Here is a 21,680-nt window from a genome sequence, read left to right as displayed (position 1 = left end):
ACATATATGTAAAAATTGCTTGTAATTATAAAAGACTGGAAACAATCCAATGCCAATTTAAAAGGAAATGGTTACATAAACTATGCTACATCTGCCTAGGAAATACTGTGCAGTTGAAAAAAGAAGGAAAAAGCTATTATGAAATTATAATTATGAAAACATCTCCAGGACATACTGATAAGGTTCAGAATAGTTTAAGAAAGTGGGAAAATGAGAATATATATTTGTATTTGCTTTATTTGCACAAAGAAGCACTGCTGAATATACAAGAAACTAATAAAAGTGGTTCCCTATAGGGAGCAGAGATGAGGGCAAGAAAAGGGTGTTGGAGCATGACTTTTAAACATATATCTTCTCATGAGTTACTTATTTATAAATAAATTAAAAAGTGAAAAAAGAATCCAATAGAAAATGGACAAAGATCATTAACAGTAGTTTCCATAAAAAGAAATACAAAAGGCTAATTAACATGAAGAGATTATTGCTCTCACTCAAAATTAAGGAAAGATAGATAACAAAATGTCATTTTTCATCTAAGAGTCTGGCAAAGATAAAAAAGATTGATAATATCAAGTTTGGCAGGAATATGGAGAAGTGAGCAGTCTTTACTATAGGTAGAAATATAAATGGATATAATCTTTTTAGAGGGCAATCTGGCAATATGTATCAAAAATTTTAATGTGTTTTCCTTTTGACCCAGCCAATTCGCTTCAAGGAAACTCTCATAATGTATATTCACACAAATATGCCGAAGTATATGTAGTATAATGGTGTTCACTTAGGACCATTTATCATAGCAAAACACTGGAGAAATTTTTTTGGATGGGACACCTGCATATAAATGGAGACATTTAAAATGATAATCAATAAGAAACTCGTTGAATAAATTAAGGTATATTGATACAATGGAAAACTATGCTGCTATTAAATGAATTAGGAAGGTCTACACGTATTGTCATAGAGAGATGTCTAAGTGAAAAAAGAAAGTTGTGGAACTATGCTTTCATTTGTGCAAGCTACAGTATTTCTTTTCTAGAAGATATATATAAAACCCAAAATTTGAGACACATTCTCCCCTGAGTCTAGGTCACCAGATTAATTTGGTTTCGGAGCCCTCACTCTACCAGCCCTCATTGTATAGGAGCTTGAAAGAAAGTAGAACCTATGTTGTAGGATCTACATCTACAAAGAATTTCCTGCCTCACTGACAACGGGGATTATTAGAGGAAAACACCAGCCCCCTCCTGAAATAGCTAGAGACCTGATACTCACCGGATATCCAAACAGACTGTTAAATTCTCTGTTGTTGGCTTGTAGATATCTCTCTTGTTCTGAAAAAGAAGAGAGAAATGATGAGAAGGATGTCCCTCTGTAGATCAGCCTGGGATGCTGGCTGCTAATGAAGACTTCACTAGCTTCTCACACATTCTCACTGAGGATATCTGCCCACAAATAGGATTTTGTCTCTTTATTCAAAGAATCAAGAAATACAATAAAAATGGAAACCCTAAAGTGTTGAAGCTTTCTGGAGGCAAGAGGACAAGTAACTTCTAAGGAGTTCTCCACCATTAATGCTTCTAGTAATCCTAGATTATGTTTCCACAGACAACAGGCTGGTGTGCACCAACATTACTGCCAAACACAGAAACCCAGTCCTCCTTCATAAGTTAATTACAGAGCCATAGTTTAAGATATCTGAGGTTCTTTCCAAGGCAGCCTTTCCTAAATTTGCTTGACTAAATTTGAATTAGTAAATAATTACTGAGGATCTACTGCACAGAAACCAGTGTGATGGATGCTGTGGGGAGATAAAAAGATGAGTAAGGCAGAGTCCTGACTTCAAGGGACTTGCAATTTAGTGGAGTCAGCCTGATAACAACAACCCATAACAAAATCATCACATCAAAACACATAGGTGTTACAAACTATTACATGTAGCCCATTATCATGTTATGAAAAGTCTTAAAAATGTATATTATCAATAGATCTTTGTGTCCTGAATAAAACATTCCTATAGCCTCTTCAATTCTTCATTGGTTCAACAAGCATTTACTGAGTTCTTAGCAGGTGTCAGGCCCTGTGTTATGAACATTCACGTACGAGTTTTTATGTGAACATGTTTTCATTTCTCTTGGGTATAAACACAGGAGTAGAACTGCTGGGTCATATGGTAACTCTAGTTTTAACATTCTGAGGAACTGCCAAAAAGGTTTTCACAGCAGTTGCACTATTTTACCTTCTCACTGACAATGTATGAGAATTCCAATTTCTCCATATCCTTGCCAACACTTGTTATTGACTGTGTTTTTTATTTTAACCATCTTAGTGGATATGAAGTAGTATCTCATTGTGATTTTGATTTGCATGTTCATAATGCCTAATGGTGACATTGAGTATCTTTTCATGTGTTTTATTGAACATTTATGTATCTTCTTTTTTGATTTGTTTGTTTTTTTAATGAGAAAGGAATTTTTAAATTAATTAATTAATTTTGGCTGCGTTCGGTCTTTGTTGCTGCCTGAGGGCTTTAGTTGCAGCGAGTGGGGTCTACTCTTCATTGCAGTGCGTGGGCTTCTTATTGTGGTGGCTTCTCCTGTTGCGGAGCACAGCCTCTAGGTGCACAGGCTTCAGTAGTTGCAGCACGTGGGCTCAGTAGTTGTGGCGCACAGGTTCTAGGGTGTGAGGGCTTCAGTAGTTGTGGTGTGCGGGCTCTGTAGTTGTGGCACACAGACTCAGTTGCTCCGTGGCATGTGGGATCTTCCCAGACCAGGGATCGAACCCGTGTCCCCTGCATTGACAGGCGGATTCTTAACCACTGCACCGCCAGGGAAGTCCTATATATCTTCTTTGGAGAAATGTCTATTCAGATTCTTTGTCTGATGTCTTTCAGATTATCATATTCATGATAATGTCTAATCTTTGCCCATTTTTAAACTGGGTTAATTATCTTTTTAATCACTGAGCTATGCATTCTTTATCTATTCTGAATAGAAATCAGTTATCAGATATGTGATTTGCAAATATTTTATCCCATTCTGGTTTTAAACGGCATTTTTATAATGTACTAAATTCTAACATATTGAATATAATTCTGGGTTTTCTATTAAGTTCCATTGTTCTATCCATCTTTAAAATTTTTTTTTAAATTGAAGTATAGTTGGTTTACAATATTGTGTTAGTTTCAGGTGTACAGCAAAATTATTCAGTTACACATAATTTTTTCAGATTATTTTCCATTATAGTTATTACAAGATATTTAATATATTTCCCTGTGCTATACAGTAAATCCTTGTTGCTTATTTTATGCATAGTAGTTTTTATTTGTTAATCCCATACTCCTAATTTATCCCTCCCTCCATTCATCTTTTAAATTATGTAACTTTTAATATAGGATAGCAAGTCTTCTTTTTTAAAGAAGACTTCTTGGCTATTCTTGTCTATTTTCTCTTCTAGATAAACTTCAGAATCATTTTGTCCAGTTTGCTCAAGATTAGAGTTTTGACTAGAGGTGAAGACAAATAAAATTTTATTCACTAAAATTCTGCGGATTGAGTGAAAGTGGGTTATTAGAAAAGGCAGAGCTACCTCCCATGGGAAGAACAGTCCGGTCTGGAAAATCACACTGCTTTCCTCAGGGGGCTAAGATGGTAGACTTCTGAAAGCTGAGGAGAGAGCCAATGATAAGACAGGGACTTTTATAGTTCTTCATGTAATTTCCTTTACTCCTCCTCTGGTTGTCAGCAAAAATTACTAAACATCATGAAATCAGCACAAGACTAAATTTCTTACAGAAAATATAAGGGGCCAAAGTCTGCACAATGGGCAGTGCTTGAAGTTCAGAGATTTGCACAAATTGTAGGAAAGGTGAAACTGGGATGTTTACCTCCTTTTACTCAAGGATTTGAGTATACAGATTTGGAAATTACACAGATTAATATGGAGAGAGCTGACCTTTTTGCACTATTAGTCCCCCATCCAGTAGCATACTATATCCCTGGAGGGAGACTGGTGTGCCCCCAGGAAGCCACTTCTTTGTGCATGATGATCATGTCTGTACAATCAGCTTGCTAGCAATACATAAACAAGTGCTATAAGTCTTCCCTGGGCTAGTTTACCACCCAGCTACGCAGCTTATAGTTTGTTCTGCTGGACTAGTGCACTTCTTTCTTGTTTCATTCTTGTGATTACTAGGATTAGCTGAATAAAGATAGGGGAAGTTGAGATGGGACTGATAGGATGTTTTGCTGTACTCTGTTTTGACTAGTTAGTGGCTTACTTACAATCTGGTGATACAAGAGCTTCTGCTAACCATTATAGCTTAGGTTATCCAAAGTAGTGGAACATGTATGGCTCAGATAATTTAGCTATGTCTAGGATGTAGAGCTGCTGCATGGCCTATACTCTTTCTGCAGGGACTTTCTCAGGGGCCCAGATGGCTGCCTGATTAGGGCAGAGTACCAGGGTAGTACTGGTGTTTCTACTGATGTTGAGATTTCCAATCCACGAGCAGGCTACTTTTCTACTATGTTCATACTCAATTTGCTCAGGCATTGGTGAATAAAATCAGTCTCTCTCATGCCATTTGCCCCTCCAACCATACCCAACAGACCAGCACAGCCTCTCAATTTATTCAAAAATATTATTTTATGCCTCTTGATAAAGTTCTAATATTTTCTTATTGAATTTCACATTTCTTATTAAGTTTAATCCTAGATATCACTAACTATATTTTTAACTTAATAAAGGTCTAACAGGTTTTCCCAGCAATTTATCTGGGTGCAACAGGCTATTCTCTCTAAGCCCAGCAACCCCAAGGGATACATGGAGTTGAGGCTCTGCAAAACAGCTAAATACATACCTCCCTCTTTGAGTTTAGGAGTAAAGTAAAGCAGGTAGATCCCAAAGTTCAGAGCCTGAGTTGGTGGAGACAGATTGAGACTTCTAAGTGGGGGACAGCATTAACCAACACCTAGTTCTGGCTCTTTGATCCCAGACCTGCTGTGAAAGAAAAGGAAAGAAGAAGGAAAGTAGTATTTTCACCAGGAAGGGAAGAGCAACTGAGGGCTAGAAAGTTGGTTTTCTTAAGATGCCTCTCAAAAAAGGAAAAGCAGGAACAATGAGAAAAGTGGTTAAAACTTCAGTTTGCACAACCATCTAGGAGAAGAAACTAAAAGTCCGAGAGAAAAAGAAGACAAGCTTAAGGAAAGAAGGTAGCAAGTCATGTTTGAGACAATAAAGGCAGAAAAATATTTTGGATGAGATAATGAAAGATTAATTCAAGATTCCCTAGGGCTTGTGAATACTGTTGAGAAAAGACTGGGATGACCAAGTGTTTTCCCCATCACTTGTTAATTCAAAGTTTATTTCTGTTTGGCTGAAACAAGAGTGACAAAATGTGAATTATGGATGAGAGGTTAGAACTTCAGAAGACTGAAAATTAGCTTAGACAAGGAGAGTCTAGGAGATGGTCTAGTTGAAGTAGTCATGGCTATGGAATTCAAGGGGACAAATACCTAGCTCTAGCCTCTGGTGACTGTGGAAAATGCATCCTTCATTGGGAACTAAGGGTTGAGTCTACAGCCTGTTCAGCGAAGGCCTGGTTTCACAAGGACCTGTGCTGAGAGCTGGCCTGAGGGTGGTAAAAATCACTGAAATGAAAGGGTCAGACATCTTGGTGAAGCAAGGCAACTTGGTATTATAAAATATGCAGTTGACTTAGAGTTAAAAATATGGCAGGCTTCCACAGTGGTTAAGAACATAGGAACTCGGGACTTCCCTGGTGGCGCAGTGGTTAAGAATCTGCCTGCCAATGCAGGGAACATGGGTTTGAACCCTGGACCGGGAAGATCCCACATGCCGCGGAGCAACTAAGCTCGTGCACCACAACTACTGAACCTGTGCTCTAGAGCCTGCAAGCCACAACTACTGAAGCCCGTGTGCCCCAACTACTGAAGCCTGCACGCCTAGATCCCCTGCTCCGCAACAAGGGAAGCCACCACAATGGGGAGCCCGTGCACCACAACGAAGAGTAGCGCCCCCCCCCCCGCTCGCTGCCACTAGAAAAAGCCTGCGGGCAGCAACGAAGGCCCAGCAGAGCCAAAAATAAATAAATAAATAAATAAATTTATTAAAAAAAAAAAAAGAACATAGGAACTATATTCAATACCTTGTAATAACCTATAATGGAAAAATAATCTGAAAAAATATATATAACTGAATCACTTTGCTGTACACCTGAAACCAACACAATATTGTAAATAAACTATATTTCAATTAAAAGAAAAAAAGAACATGGACAATTGAGTCAGACTTCCAGGGTTCAAATCTCAATCTTTCACTCACCAGCTATATAGCCTTGAGGAAGTTACTTAACCTTTCTGAGACTCATTTTCTTCATCTGTAAAATGAATGATAATAATCTACTCATAAAGTTATTGTGAGGATTAATAAATTGAGGTATGCAAAGCATTTAAGAACAATTTCCAATACATCAAAAAATGCTCAGAAAATGTTAGCAGTTCTAGACTGAGCTTTGTGACTAAATTGTTAAGTGACTCAGGGCAAGTCATTTTCCATTTCTGGGCTTTAGTTTCCTCATGTGTAAAACGGGATAGTAAAATCTACCTTATATGCTAATATGAGGGTTAAATGAGATGGTACTCATAAACTGTCTACATAATACCTGACACATCAAAAGTACTCATTAAATGATATTTTTTTTGTCCTTTATCTTATGCTATGTCAAGGAGATTCCACAAGCATCACTGATACAGTTGTCTGTGCTCAAAGTAGATTTTGAACTTTCAGCTATCTCCTGTGGATATACTAAGCTGACTCAGCCCGTAAAGAAGAAAGGGTACTAAAGCCACAGTCTAGTGATGGAAAATCCCTTGGTGGGATGTTAGTAGAAGAGAAGTGTCAAAGTAGGAGAAGCCTGTAAGTATGTACTTAAGAGTTTTGAATCAAATGCTAGAGTGAAAAACATAGCTCTTATGCAATCTTGATGTAATACAATCTCAAGTTTTAGGAGTTAAAGCTACAGAAAATTGGAGATGCACCCAGACAAGGAAATGGCAGAAACTAAAAAGGAAAATGGGCTCTGTAAGAGGGAACTGGAAAAAGTGGCACACAGAAAACGAAGCAGGAGGAAGAAGGAGGGAGGGAGAAAAAGGAAGTCAGGCCAGGTGGTCAGGAGGCAATCAGTCTTAGGAGGTTCTGAGCAAATACCTCCTTGCTCACAGTGGGAAAGCAATCACAAATAGGATTTTCCAACTAAAGACAGAAGAGCAGTGAGATGACCTTTAGGAGTGCAAGTCTCTAACTAGTAGATTAGTCAAGGCCCCCTCTCCTTACACCACCAGACTCCCAGACCAAGTTAGCCCAGGTGCTGGTGAGAGAAACTCAGCAATAACCCCCTGCTGTCATTCTAGATCAATAGGCCTAGGTGATTTCACCCAAGTCACTTAATGCATATGACTGAAACTTACCCATCTCTAAAAATCAGTGAAGAGAGTGCCAGGGGAAGGATAACTGACCAAGTTCTGGAATTTCTGGTCAGATTAGTTGGAGTCAATTTACAGTAGGAATTTTGGAATTTCTTAGATTCCAAATGATCACAATTTATCCTAGTAGTCAAAAAGCATAATGGGAACATTATAGCTATCAGTTGATTTAGCTACCCATATGGCTTCCAGTCTTGGGTACACAAGAACATTTATATTTCATCTCTCCAGACTGCATCGCTAAGATATCTGGAGTGCAGTCACCAGATGATATTTCTATCTAAAGAATGGTACGAAGAATAGCTAAATGACATAGCTGAGAGTCATCATGGGAAAGTCCAGGGTCTGCGGTCCTGTGGAAGAGGCAGTAACTAATTTGCTTTCTCATCACCATTTCATTACATGTTTCTGGTTCAGTCTACCCATTGCTATGTCTCATGGTTTACATTCAGCTCATTTATAATACTTCTAATACCATCTCCTCCCACTAAACAAAGACTTCCTTAAAGATAGAGACCATGTCTTTTTTCCTTTTTTTTTTTCTTTAAATCTCTGTATCCCACTGGTTAGCTCAGCATTAGGCCCTGGATTTAACACATATTTGTTGAATGAACAAGCACACAAGTGAATAGATGCTTAGAAACACATTCTGTTGAATCATGGTCAGATTTCTGTCCAAACCCCTCCAAAGGAGAATAATCACCTCCTCCTCCTTGTGGGAGTATCTACATAATCACAGAACAGCTGGACTGAAAGAGAAACCCCATCTAAGACTAATTCTTTGTTGATCTTTCTAAGGTCGGCAAACAGGAGGATAATCAGCATGACTGAAGAGGGTGGGTAGAGTGCAGTGTCAAAAAGAACCTGGAGAGGAATCTCTCTAAATCCTTGAATGTCATGAAAAGTCTAGTTCTTGAACTACTGTAGCTCTCCTGTTACCATGCCTCTGATCATCCTCTGTAGCTTCACTAATTCTTCTGTCCAAGTTTCGCAGAACAAGACAAGAATTGCTCAAAGGACAAGACACTAAAGAAAAGAAACACAGTAAAAAGCAAAAAAAAGAAAAAAAAGCAAACCCTCATTTATTAACAGGATGTCATACAAGATTGTTTTGGCTGACACAATTCAGGATGTGCTCAAAACCAAAGTCCCCTCCCCCTACTCCTCTTGGAGACTTTTGGTTTTTTCCTCTTTCCTCTCCAAGGGAGAAGCTGACAGAAACATTAACTGGGAGATGGGAGTTGAGAGTGGTGCTTTACCATTCTGACCTCATTTGAAATGTAGAACTAATGATTTCTCATCAATGTGGTAAAGGTAAAATCCGTCATGTTTGACTGAACTACTAGACATCACTTTCAGTGCTTCTCAATCATAAAACCTTCCTTGGGACAGGAGATGAGAGGTTGGGAAAGTTATGATAAAGGCCATCAGAAACAAAATGCCATTCACACAAAGCTGGATCTAAGAGCAAACCCTGGTGATGCCAAAGAAACAATTTAACTATAAAAGATTCAAAATTTAATTCCCTTTGTTTAGCATTGCCAGATTTAGCAAATAAAAATACAAAAACAAGATATGTCCCAAATATTACATGGGGCATACTTACACTAAAAAATTATTCATTGTTTACTAAAATTCAAATTTACCTGGGAATCATGTATTTTATCTGGCAACCCTGACTTTTATTGAGGTCAAGGAAAGTTCCTACAAATTAATTCAATTGTTGCTTAAATTTTCTAAACAAACAGAATTCTAGAAACTATCTCTAAAAATTTTATATGTCTGTTTTATTTTAAATAACTTTATTGAGATATAATGTACATTCTATACAATTCATCTATTTAAAATAAAATGTACAATTCAGTGGTGTTTGTTATGTTCACAGAGTTGTGCAACACTGATGTCTATTTTTTTGTGTTTATTTAGATGTGGTGTTGCATAGGATTCTACTACTAAGGCTCTGATTAATTTTCTGCCCTACATGCTGCAATATCTATGTCCTCTTCCTTCCTACTATTTCTTCTTCTTTTCTTTTTCTGTCCTTTCCTTCTAGTTTCTCCAACTTAGTTTTTTTTTCCCTTTGTGATTACACTTTTTTCTTTAATTGTTTTTCAAATCACCAAAGTAAAGCAAACATATTTTACCTGTAAAAGATCCAAACTCAAAAATATATAGAGAAAAATATAAAGTTTCCTTTCCCACTCCTTCTCCCTTTCCTAAGGAAACCACTGTTAACAGATTGGCGTATATCCTTTGGGGGTCCCTTCCTTAGAGTACTTACTTACAAACATATACATATACACAAACACCTATATGTGTTTTTTAAACAAATGAGATGCTACTATACGCATTGCTCTGCTAGTTGCTTTTTTCTTTTCATAATATGTATTGTAGATCTTTCCATGTCAATACATACAAGTGTATCTCACCCTTTTGAATTTACTACCTAGTATTATTTAACTACCTATCAATACTTATTAATAATTTTTACTGTTGTGTTGTGGTAGTGGTGATGATAACAATGATGATATTTGTATCAATATATGTGTATGGCTGGTAAAGCTGAGGGAAAGGAGAAGTATAATAAATGGGACAAGCTTGTAAACTCTCCAGGACAGGGGGAACTCTGTAGGCACTGTGCTAGGTAGATAACTTAGTAGATAAACTCAACATATATGCAAAACAGTAAAGTAAAAGTTCAAGGCAGGATATTAAGATTTACAATGAATTGTAGAAACCCAAGAGAATTGAAGTCCACACAAAAACTTGTACATAAATGTTTATAGCAGCATTGTTTATGATAGCCAAAAAGTGGAAACAATGTAAATGTCTATCAACTGATGAACAGATAAACAAATAGTGGTGTGCCCATACAATGAAATGATATTCAGCCATAAAAAGGAATGAGGTACTAATATATGCTACAATATGCATGAACCTTGAAAACATCAAGTGAAAGAAGCCAGTCACAAAAGGCTACATATTACTTGATTCTATATATATGTGTATATATTATGCATATGTCATGTGTAGAATAGAGAAGTCCATACAGATAGAAAATAGATTAGTGGTTGCCAGTGGCTGGAGGTGGGGGGAATTGGGAGTGATTCCTAACGGGTATGGGGTTTCTTTTGGGGGTGATGAAAATGTTCTAAAATTGAATTATGGTCATGGTTCACAATTCTGTGAATATACTGAAAATCACTGAGTTGTGTGCTTTAAAATGGTGAATTTTATGACAAGTGAATTATGTCTTAATAAGGCTATTATTTTTAAAAATTGTAGAAATCAAGCACTATAAGAATTCAAGAAGGAAAGATAATGCCAGCGGGGTGGGGGGCACTGGTGGCTAGAGTTGCTGGAGAAGGCTTCATAGAGGACTTGCACTAAACCTAAGAGATGAATATAGATTCGATATATTCATAGATGTAGGGAACACGTATCTAGGCAGAAAAAAAGAACTTAATGAAATTTTCAGCACTGAGACTAGACAAGTTGTATGATAGTACAGTAGGTAGGAAGAGTCTGAAGGAGGCAGGAAACAAGACTATAAAGTCAGGCTTTTAATGTAGGCTAATGACCTTAAATTTTATCTAGTAGCTGACAAGGAATCCCAGAAAGATTCTGAGCAGGGAAAAATGTGATAAAACTGGAATTTCAGAAAGATTTACAGAGGAACAGATTGCAGAATAAAGACCACTTAAAAGATTGCTGCAATAATCAATGCTTGAAACAGTGAGAGCTTGAACTAAGAAAGTAGTGAAAAATAGAAAGGAGAAAGTAGGTAAGCAAAATGCTGGAACCAGTCAACATCCACTCTATGTACTATGTGTTTTCCAACCAGAACAGGCTGATAGCCTAGAAAAGGGCAGAGTTACCTGCCAAATACTGGGTTTGCCACTGTTATTTTGTTGACTCAGGCCAACAGGATGGACCTGGATTAACTGCTCACTGCTCCAAACAGCACAAGCAATCTCTACTGCAGTAGGTAGACTTAGCCTATCTGATGGAATTCAGACCAAGAAAACTGGTTCCAATTACTTTTCATTGGTAAAAATTTTGACTTTTTGAAATGACCCACATTTATAAACATTCAAGTTCTTAACTATCTTCCTAAATGGGAGCACCAAGCTCTTATAAATTACTTTTTACATAAACATTTACCTAGTATTTACCATGTGCCAGATACTGTCCCAAGTGCTTTACAAATATTACCTCATTTAATCCTCACAACATCCTTATGAGGTAGCACTATTATTAGCCCCATTTTATGGATGAGAAGCTGTAGCATAAAGAAATTAAGAGATTTTCCCCAAAATAACAGTAAGTGGTGGAGCTAGGATTCAAACCTAGACAGTACGGCTCCAGAATCCATGGTCTTAACCACTGTGCCTCCCATGTGACCTTTACTTCCTAGCACTTACTGTAGATATAATTTGACATTTCTCTGTGCTATTATTTAATGTCTTATTACTTAATTAAAGGCTGTCCCTCAGTAAACCATAATCTCCATTAGGGCTGGGATTCTGTCTAGTTTTGTCGCTATTGTATTGCCAGCATATAGCACAGTGGCATTTGGTGATCAATAAATATTTGTTGAATAAATTAATCAGTCTTTATTGACTATCACATTCTTCATTAACCTTGAACTTATTGCTCCCTAAAGTATTTTGTCCTCTATATTTTCTTTTCTTAAAAAGTTATTTATTTATTTGTTGAAGTATAGTTGATTTACAATGTTGTGTTAGTTTCTGTTGTATAGCAAAATGATTCAGCTATATATATGTATATATATTCTTTTTTGGATTCTTTTCCACTATAGTTTATTACAAGATATTGAATATAGTTCCCTGTGCTATACAGTAGGACTTTGTCATTTACCTATTTTATATATAGTAGTGTGTATCTGCTAATCGCTAATCCCAAACTCCTAATTTATCCCTCCCCCTCCTTCTGCCTTTGGTTACCATAAATTTGTTTTCTGTTTATGTTTGGTTCTGTTTTGTAAATAAGTTCATTTCTATCATTTTTTTAGATTCCACATATAACCTATATCATATGATGTTTGTCTTTCTGTCTGACTTACTTTACTTAGTATGATAATGTCTAGGTCCATCCGTGTTGCTGCAAATGGCATTATTTCATTCTTTTTTATGGCTGAGTAATACTCCATTGTGTGTGTATATATATCTATATCTTCTTTATCTATTCATCTGTCAATGGATGTTTAGGTTGCTTCCATGTCTTGGCTATTGTAAATAGTGCTGCTATGAACATAGGGGTCCATGTATCTTTTTGAATTATAGATTTGTCTGGATATATGCCCCGGAGTGGGATTGTTGGATCATATGGTAGCTCTATTTTTAATTGAGGAACCTCCATACGGGTTTTCCACAGCGGCTGCACCAATTTACATTTCCACCAGTGTTGGAGGGTTCCCTTTTCTTCACACCCTCTCCAGCATTTGTTATCTGTATATTTTTTGATGATGGCCATTCTGACCAGTGTGAGGTGGTACCTCACTGTAGTTTTGATTTGCATTTCTCTAATAATTAGCGATGCTGAGCATCTTTTTCATGTGCCTACTGGCCATCTGCATGTCTTCTTTGGAGAAATGTCTATTTAGATCTTCTGCCCACTTTTTGATTGGGTTGTTTGGGGTTTTTTGTTGTTGTTGTTGTTATTGAATTGTATAAGCTGTTTGTATATTTTAGAAATTAAGCCCTTGTCGGTCACATCGTTTGCAAATATTTTCTCCCAGTCCGTAGGCAGTCTTTTCATTTTGTTTATGGCTTCCTTTGCTGTGCAAAAGCTTATAAGTTTGATTAGGTACCATTTGTTTATTTTTGCTTTTATTTCTATTGCCTTGGGAGACTGACCTAAGAAAACACTGTTACGATTTATGTCAGAGAAATATTTTGCATATGTTCTCTTCTAGGAGTTTTATGGTGTCATGTCTTATATTTAAGTCTTTAAGCCATTTTGAGTTTCTTGTTGTGTATGGTGTGAGGGTGTGTTCTCGCTTCACTGATTTACACTGTCCTCCATATTCTCTGTTCATAAGAAGATGCAGGAGAAATTGGTCAGTTAGCCTGTTTTCCTCAACCCTCTCTCTTTCAGCAGTTCTGAGAGTAGGAGAGGACTTCTTGCTCTTTCCTTCTGTTGGGAGCTCCCTGACTTCCTCTTCCTAGAACCAGGGCCTGTGCCCTTGGAATGGGCTCCTTCCAGGAATCAGACAACTGCATAATGACAGAAAGTAAAGAAGGTATAGTGTGGCCTTAAATCAGTGACCTAATTTCATTCTCTGCACCTTCTCCATTCCTCAAAAGGAAGCCTAAATATAGAACTACAGTCTGGCTTGCTTTCTCAAAATTTTATGTTAGAAAAAGATTTCTTTTTTCATGTCAGGCAGCTTCATTCTTAAAGGTGGCTTGGGTGTGATTACTCCAGCTCCTTTTAGTACTTTGAATCACCACAGGAAAGCACAGAAGTGGTACAGAAATCCTCTCTAACACCATAGCCAGATCCACTTGCTCTGTCTGCAAAAAGTCTGCAAAAGATGACTTAATTAGCCTCAGCAACTGCTTTTCACATTAACCACTTCTTTTTCAGCAGGAGGCGGTTGTGAAGGATGGGGAGAGGAAAAGGAACACATGCTTTCCTGATGAACTTCCAAATAAAAGTACAAAATAAAATAAGAGTACAGATAAAAAAACAAAAGATGAGCAATTATAACTACTCAAATTAGAATTCTCAAATGACAGAACAAGGGAGCTTGTAATTGTAAGTACGAAGTATTTACTTCTGCAAAGTACATTTCCTTTCCTGGTCAGTTTGCTAAAATGGTAGTTTGGTAGGTTGGCCAGTCTATTTATCTGTCATACGTGCAAGTGCACACACATGTGCGTGCATGTGTGCACTTTTTAGAGGCAACAATAATGACATACAGACTTAGAGTTCACCTACCTCCATTTTGTTTGTCCTCACTTTCCTTTTCAAATACAGACATTGCAGAGTAGTTCCAGTTAAAATTCCCTGGGATTTCTGTAAAGGAAATAAAAAAATTTAGAATGAGAATTTCTCATTGCCGATACCATTTTACTTAAATGAATGTTTAAGAAACTTGGAACTTGATCTCTGAAATCCAAAATAAATCTACCTCTAAAATACATATGCTAAATTTTAGAATTCATTTCATACATCCTTATCATAAAGTTATATTTTCAAAACTTGGGAAACAGATTCTACTTCCTGGCAACCAAATCTAAGCTGATAACTATAATCTGTCAGAAAAATTAGCTGAAACTTGGAAACAGGAAAAATAAATCATTGGGTGATCTTTTAGTGAAGTTCTGGGCTTACACCTTTGATTAGTTTTCTGTTGGACTATTCTATAACCCCATAGGGCAGCAGTTAACTGGTAGATTTTCATCTAATATAGATATAAATATTTTCTCTCTGGTGGAAAAGATAACTCCAAAGGTTTTGATTAATGTACTTTAGGACTTTAAATAGTTTTGTATATAATTGAGAAATCTTAACTTTTTTTTTAATGAAATTGCCTATATATACACAGCTCCTAAATTTTTATTTGAACTGGCCTTAACATCTTACTGGTTCCCTCATTAATTAATGAGTTAAATAAAATCTGTGACACCTGTCCATTTTATATTTACATGAGAGTCATGTTTTTTAACCTTTTGAAAATTATCCTTTATCAAACTCCATGAGTATGCTACACAGAAAACCCTTCTGTCTCTCCATCCTTAACCCAATTCAAAAAAGGCCAATAAAGTATGTTTATTTTAATTAATTAATTTCTTTCAGGTCTCCTAAGTCACTAAGTGTACATAAGCCAAGACTAGAAAATATTACATGTATTTTCATCTTAATTATCCCAAACAAGATTAGATGGGACAAAAATCCATAATTTTGGGGGGAGTGTTAAGTCTAAGTAAAAGAGTATTTACAGCCAAGAGATGTTTGGCTGTCAGAAAAAAAAATTACCTGGGCAACTGTGATCACTTTGGAATGAGAATGCATCTTCCAGTTCTGCCCTCAGTGAGTCCCAAGTGACCTCATTAAGGATACAATTCATATTTCAATAATTTAGGCAGAGTTGCATCAAATAACTTGAGGAGCCAGGGAGTTAATAGCAGTTAGGTGTAAAACAACAAGAAATGAAGTGCTGGGTATTGTGACCAACTGGTGAGTGCATGCTTCCTATAAAAGCATCCAAATTTTTTAAAAAGTAAAATTAAATATTGTATAGGCAGAAAAAATTCACTTGTGCTGCAAGTTTTGTACCCCAACCTAAGGTCTGTTTCTTCTGTCAACAGAATCTGTGTGTTCCTAACGAACGTGAGCAGTTCTAATAGCACCACTCTCTAGGCACCCAGTCCTACCCTCAGTTGCCTGAGAATTCTCAGGGACCCCCACAGTAGGCTTGGGGTTCCTACTGCTGAGAAAGGAGAGCCAAGGATGGGAGGTCCTGAAGTTCTGGATTCTCTCCAACCCCTGCAGGGCCATCGACAGCTTTGAGAGGGTAGCCTGGCCAAATGCACACAAGCAGCACAGCTTGGAATTTGAAATGGTTGTGACACTTAATGGCCAGCCAGGGACCTGAGTAATGACTATTTAGCTGGAACCAGGCACTCACCCAAGCTTGTGATGCTCTCTACACGCACATCACATTACATTGCCGCCAACTGGAAAACACATTTCAGCTGTTAAACTCAGGGGAGGAGTAGGAGAATGTGAGGGAAGGGAAGAAGAAATGCGATGTGGGAGGGAAAAGGGAAGAGATGGAGGGAAAAAAAAAGGATTAGGAGCTAGAGAACTGGGTTTCATTTCAAAGTTTGCTACTAATTAACAACAATGTGACTTGGGGCAAGTTATTAACCACTTCATGCCTTAAATTTCTTCTAAAGTGAGAATAATTTTTTTTTTTAAGAAACAGAAAATAAATTTAGCAGATACAAGATGGAGAAAGATCTGATAGGAATAAATTTGCCAGAAAGAGGTTTAGAGGTAATTATGTATTACAAACTAAGTACAACATTAGTTTCCATTAGGGAGCTAAGAAGAGCTGTGAGAGGATTAAATTAAATAATGTATGAAAACGTCTGCCACAGTACTTGACACAAAGTAGTCAATCAACAAATGGCAATGTTTTAAAATTTTAATATACACACCCACCAGATTAGTAAAAAAAAATTTAAGTCTAATAATATTGTGTTAGAGAGAAAGTGGAACCACTGGAACAATTACATACTGTTGGTGGTATTAAAAATTGGACAAACCACTCTGGAAAACCATTTGGCCGTATCTAATAAAGTTGCTGGAGCATTTACCCTATAACCCAGCTAGTCCATCTTACTTATATACCCTAGGGAAACTGTCATAATATGTCACATACGAAGATGTGTGCAATAGCACTGCTCATAACAGCAAAACTGGGAAACCAACCAAATGGCTATTAATGATAGAATAGAGAAGTAACTTGTGGTATGTTCATAAAATGGAAAGCTACATAGTAGTGAAAATGAGTGAGCTAAGTTACACATATTAACATTGTTAAATCTCAGGAATATAATACTTAGGGAAAAAACAAATTGCAAAAGAATACATAAAATATTATTCCACTTATGTAAAGTTAAAAATCATGTAAAACTATATCATCAGGGATAAATACTTTCAAGGTAAACCTATAAAGAGAAACAAGGGAATGAAGAATACCAAATTCAGGGTAGAGGTTAGGCAGAGGGAAGGGGATGGGATGGAAGAAGCATACGGAGTGCTTCAAGCTACATTTGTGCTCATGGTGTTACTCTTTACAACTTACACATTTGTGATAAACTTTATATCTATTCAATATATGATAATAACAAAAGAACTAAAAAATTAAAGTGAACATACCAGATAGGAAATACTCTTCCTATGAGGAAGAATAATTACTCTGGAGAGTAATTTTTATTTTTATTTTTTTTTATAATTTTATTTTATTTTTTTCAGCTGCGTTGGGTCTTCGTTGCTGTGCGTGGGCTTTCTCTACTTTCATTTAGCGGGGGCTACTCTTCGTTGCGGTGCGCGGGCTTCTCATTGTGGTGGCTTCTCTTGTTGCGGAGCACGGGCTCTAGGCATGCGGGCTTCAGTAGTTGTGACACACAGGCTTAGTTGCTCCGCGGCATGTGTGATCCTCCCGGACCAGAGATTGAACCCGTGTCTCCTGCATTGGCAGGCGGATTCTTAACCACTGCACCACCAGGGAAGTCCTCAGAGAGTAATTTTTTTTAATATATAAATTTATTTATTTATTAATTTATTGGCTGCGTTGGGTCTTTGTTGCTGTGCACGGGCCTCCTCTAGTTGCGGCAAGCGGGGGCTTGCAGAGCATGGGCTCTAGGCGCACGGGCCTCAGCAGTTGCAGCACGCGGGCTCAGTAGTTGTGGCTCACGGGCTCCAGAGCACAGGCTCAGCAGTCGTGGCACACAGGCCCAGTCGCTCCACGGCATGTAGGATCCTCCTAGGCCAGGGCTCAAACCCGTGTCTCCTGCATTGGCAGGCGGATTCTCAACCACTGCGCCACCAGGGAAGTCCTGAGAGTAATTTTTAATTAACACTTACTAAAAGAGTTGGTCCAATTCAGATTACTACATGAAAAAACTTTTTTTATTTTGAGATAATTTTAAACTTACAGAAGAGTTGCAAAAATAGTATAATTTCCATACACTCTCCACCCACCTTCTTATGTTAATATCTTACATAATGATTAAACAATTAACAAACTAAGAAATTAACCTTGGTATAATACTATTAACTAACGTACAGAAAATATTTATTTTTTACCAATTCTTTCCACTAATGTCCTTTTTTGTTGTTGTTCCAGGATCTAATCCAGGATCCCACATTACATTTAGTTGTACGTCTCCTTCAATATGTGACTGTTCCTCATTCTTTCCTTGTTTTTCATAATCTTGAGAGTTTTGAAGGGTATTGGCCAGTTGTTTTGTAGAAGGTGCCTCAACTTGAGTTTGATATGCCCTTCTCATTGCATCATATCAGGGGATACATGCTGTCATATGTACTCCTAGTGATGTGAACCTAGAACGCTTGGCTAAGATGGTGTCTGCCAGAACTCTCCACTGTAAACTTACTATTTTTCCCTCTGTAATTACTAAAAATTTGGGGGGAGGATCATAACATTTTAAAAAGAAGATTGAAAAACACTAGAGTCATAAATGAGTCATCAAGGAGAAGTCAAGAAATAACACCAGCCCCTATAAGACATGGTTACAGAAACTAAAGCTCTTAGACATGAGAATCTAAAGGTAGAAATAAGAGGTCCCACCTTGAGCTGATAATCTCCAAGCTGCCTAGACCTTGAACTGAGTCACATAACATAGAAACAAGAATGACCTTACTAAAACTTGGGGTTGAGGGTGGAATACTGGTCTACTGATATTTCAGCCTATAGAGTTCCGATTGGTATCACATTGCAAACCAACCTCAAGTTCCCCCAAGCCACAGCTGTGATTCTGTGCTGCCAGCGTCCTGTACCCTTCCCACACTTCTTATATACAAAAAACTGGCAAATTTACTAAGTATAAAGTATTAGAGAAAGTCTTTATATATTTAGCTCAGTCTGAAAACTACATAAACTAACACACAATGCAGTCTAGCAATGGCATATTTGTGATACAAGAATAGCCAATGACTCTTAGTACTAGAATATCATAGACTGCATGCACGCAAGTCATTATTGGCTTTCAATGAACAAATCGGTCTTCCAGAGAGTAGAGTTCTTTACCAACAAAGGAACATACCCCTGGTTGACTTGAATGCTTTTGGGAATCTGAGGAAAGGACTCTCACATAGAAGCAGATGTGCCCATCATCCCTTGACTAAAATAAGAACTACATTTTCCCCAAAACAGTTGTGTAAAATCATGGAAGCTTCCAGTCTACTCCATTAAGGTTTCTCTGCGTTAGCTATTATATCCAATGCACAAATTCCCAGAGTTACTCCAGACATCAATGTTCCCCCATCCCAATTCCCGCCCCATGAATCTCAGCAAAGGTAACAAAAGTTTTCTTTTTAATTTTTTCTTTTAAAAAAAAATGCAACAGAAGCACATATACTAAACAAATAAATAAATAAAAATAAAATAAAAAGCAAGCCTTACCCTGAAATGCTTTTAAATGGCACAGCCTGAGAACTGCCAGTACTCCACACTACACCTGTCTTCTCAGTTACAGTTCCTGCCTTATCCCCTCCTTATTTCAACCATAAATTCTTTCTGACTGGAAAACACAGATCTTCTAAACTTAGTAACTTTAAAACTCTGGGAGGGGTAGGAAGACGTTGAAACATCTACTAGTCTATGAAGCCATTTAGATGACTAGATCTCCTTCAGCTTCCTACGTCTGATTCCCGGCTTCTGGGAACTTGCCAAATTCTTTTTTTGTAGATTTTGAAATTCTGTTTCCTCTAGATAGGGAAAATGAAGAGAGTTTCAAAACCCTTGTTTGCAAACTGCTTCTTCCAAAGGTGGTTCATGGACCCCTCATAACCTTTCAATTAACTTGGATTTGGTTTCAAGTGGTTTAAAGCAAATAGCTGAAGATGAATATAAAACAAACCTCAAACACAAAATGGAGTAGAAAAAAACCTGCAAAACACTATAGTTTCTTAGCCACTGTTTTCATTTTCAAACTCATGGTCTTCCCCAGGAGTTACCTGCTCAGCCTATAAGGCAGGCTGTGTAAAGCTACTGTGTGCTACAAAACCCCTATTTTCTGCCTAGAGCTTTAAATTGGGTCTGAACAAATATTGGAGTCCACACAATCTCCTTCTGGCGCTTGTAATTTTGCAGTCTCACAGAGAAAGCTCCTTATTAGGTAGTATAATACTGATGCTTTGGGATAGTTTATTTTCCCTTTCTTTTAGTCTATAAAAATGAGTCAGTGTTTATTAAGCGGGTCTTAACTGTTTTGCACGTATATGTAGTTAACAAATATCTGTTGAATGGAATCTTAGATATCAAGTACTATGTTCTTTTTTAAACAAATTTTATTTGTTTTAAAACTGGGGACAAGAGTGAGATAATAGAAAGAGTGCTGACTGTTGGGGAGTTTGAAAACTCCTGTTCTGTTCTCAGCTGGATTCCTAAATTATTTGTACCTAAAAAAAATGACTCTTTCCTTCAGTTCTCTAGCTTTTCTCATCTATAATAAAGGGCAATACCTGTCACTTCCCTTTGTCACCCCCCCCCCCCAAATTTAATGCAAAGCAGGGTTTTTTCAAATACTATTATGTACAGCAAGGAGGTTTCAGAACACTCTTCTGAAGTGGATTAAGGGTAGAGGGGAGCAAGGAGGAGGAAAAGGTACTCCCTCTCCTTCAACTTGAATAACTCTGATTTTATCTGGGATTTTCCTATATTCTAAATTGAAAAAGTAGTTTCTCCTGCTAAAAACAAAGTTGGAAGATCAGCTGGTGCTTCTGGGGTAAGTGCTTATTTGAGCAAGTTAAAATGTACATTTGTAGTTGTAACTCAACCTCCAGCCAGGCCAGGTGCAGTTCAAAGTCCTTAAACAGCCTCTCTCAATGTACCTAAGACTGGCATCTATGTGGTCTTGGCACAAATTCTCAACAAGAGCTGGAACTTCTGGGAACCACTGAAGATATTTCACCTCCTCACCTCCATCTTTTCTATTCCCACAGTCACCCCATAGTTCATTAAGACACTTAGTCTTCTCCTCCCTTGTTTTCATGACAATTAATTCTCCTGGTTTTCCTCCTCCTGCCTCTTTGACAGCTCTGCAGTGTGATGTAGTAAATTTCCACTGACCTAACTCTAAACCCTGGAGCCAACCAACACTGTCAAATGTATGACCTTGGTCTAATGAGATAATCACTCTGAACTTCTCCTTATCTCTCACATGAAGATAATCACTTCACCTTGGTTGCAAGGATTATATAAAATAAAGTATATCAAGCTTTTTTTTTTTTTTACAATGCCTTGCACATAATAGGTGCTCTTCCCCCACGGCATTGTTCTTATCCCTGTTTTCTGTGTGTGCTTTCCCTGAGTTATGATATATCCTCTCATTGCAGCTCTAGCCCTGGCTCCTAAAACTATCTCTAGTCCCAAACTTAAAACTGTTGGACATTTCC

General features: G+C 37.4%; 1 protein-coding gene and 1 long non-coding RNA gene across 3 annotated transcripts in view; one reads left to right on the top strand and one right to left on the bottom strand.

The window, feature by feature from the left end:
• LOC309633136 overlaps positions 1–14,475 on the top strand; it is a 76,819-nt gene extending 62,344 nt beyond the window's left edge. Inside the window, exon 3 of the long non-coding RNA XR_014247335.1 lies at positions 14,118–14,475. This is a non-coding gene — a long non-coding RNA (uncharacterized lncRNA). The remainder of the gene's footprint in view (positions 1–14,117) is intronic.
• LOC309633059 (phospholipid-transporting ATPase FetA-like) overlaps positions 1–21,680 on the bottom strand; it is a 115,408-nt gene that overhangs the window by 55,457 nt on the left and 38,271 nt on the right. For both annotated transcript variants that reach the window (XM_082401370.1, XM_082401371.1), the window contains 2 exons: positions 14,469–14,546; positions 1,273–1,331 (listed from right to left, as the gene is read on the bottom strand). In XM_082401370.1, the coding sequence (XP_082257496.1) occupies positions 1,273–1,331; positions 14,469–14,546 (137 nt within the window). The remainder of the gene's footprint in view (positions 1–1,272; positions 1,332–14,468; positions 14,547–21,680) is intronic.

Source organism: Balaenoptera borealis, assembly GCF_965194805.1.
Source record: "Balaenoptera borealis genome assembly, chromosome: 8".
NCBI lineage: Eukaryota > Metazoa > Chordata > Mammalia > Artiodactyla > Balaenopteridae > Balaenoptera > Balaenoptera borealis.
The sequence above is the reverse complement of the archived record's forward strand: the minus strand, read 5'-3'. Positions and strand labels throughout refer to the sequence as shown.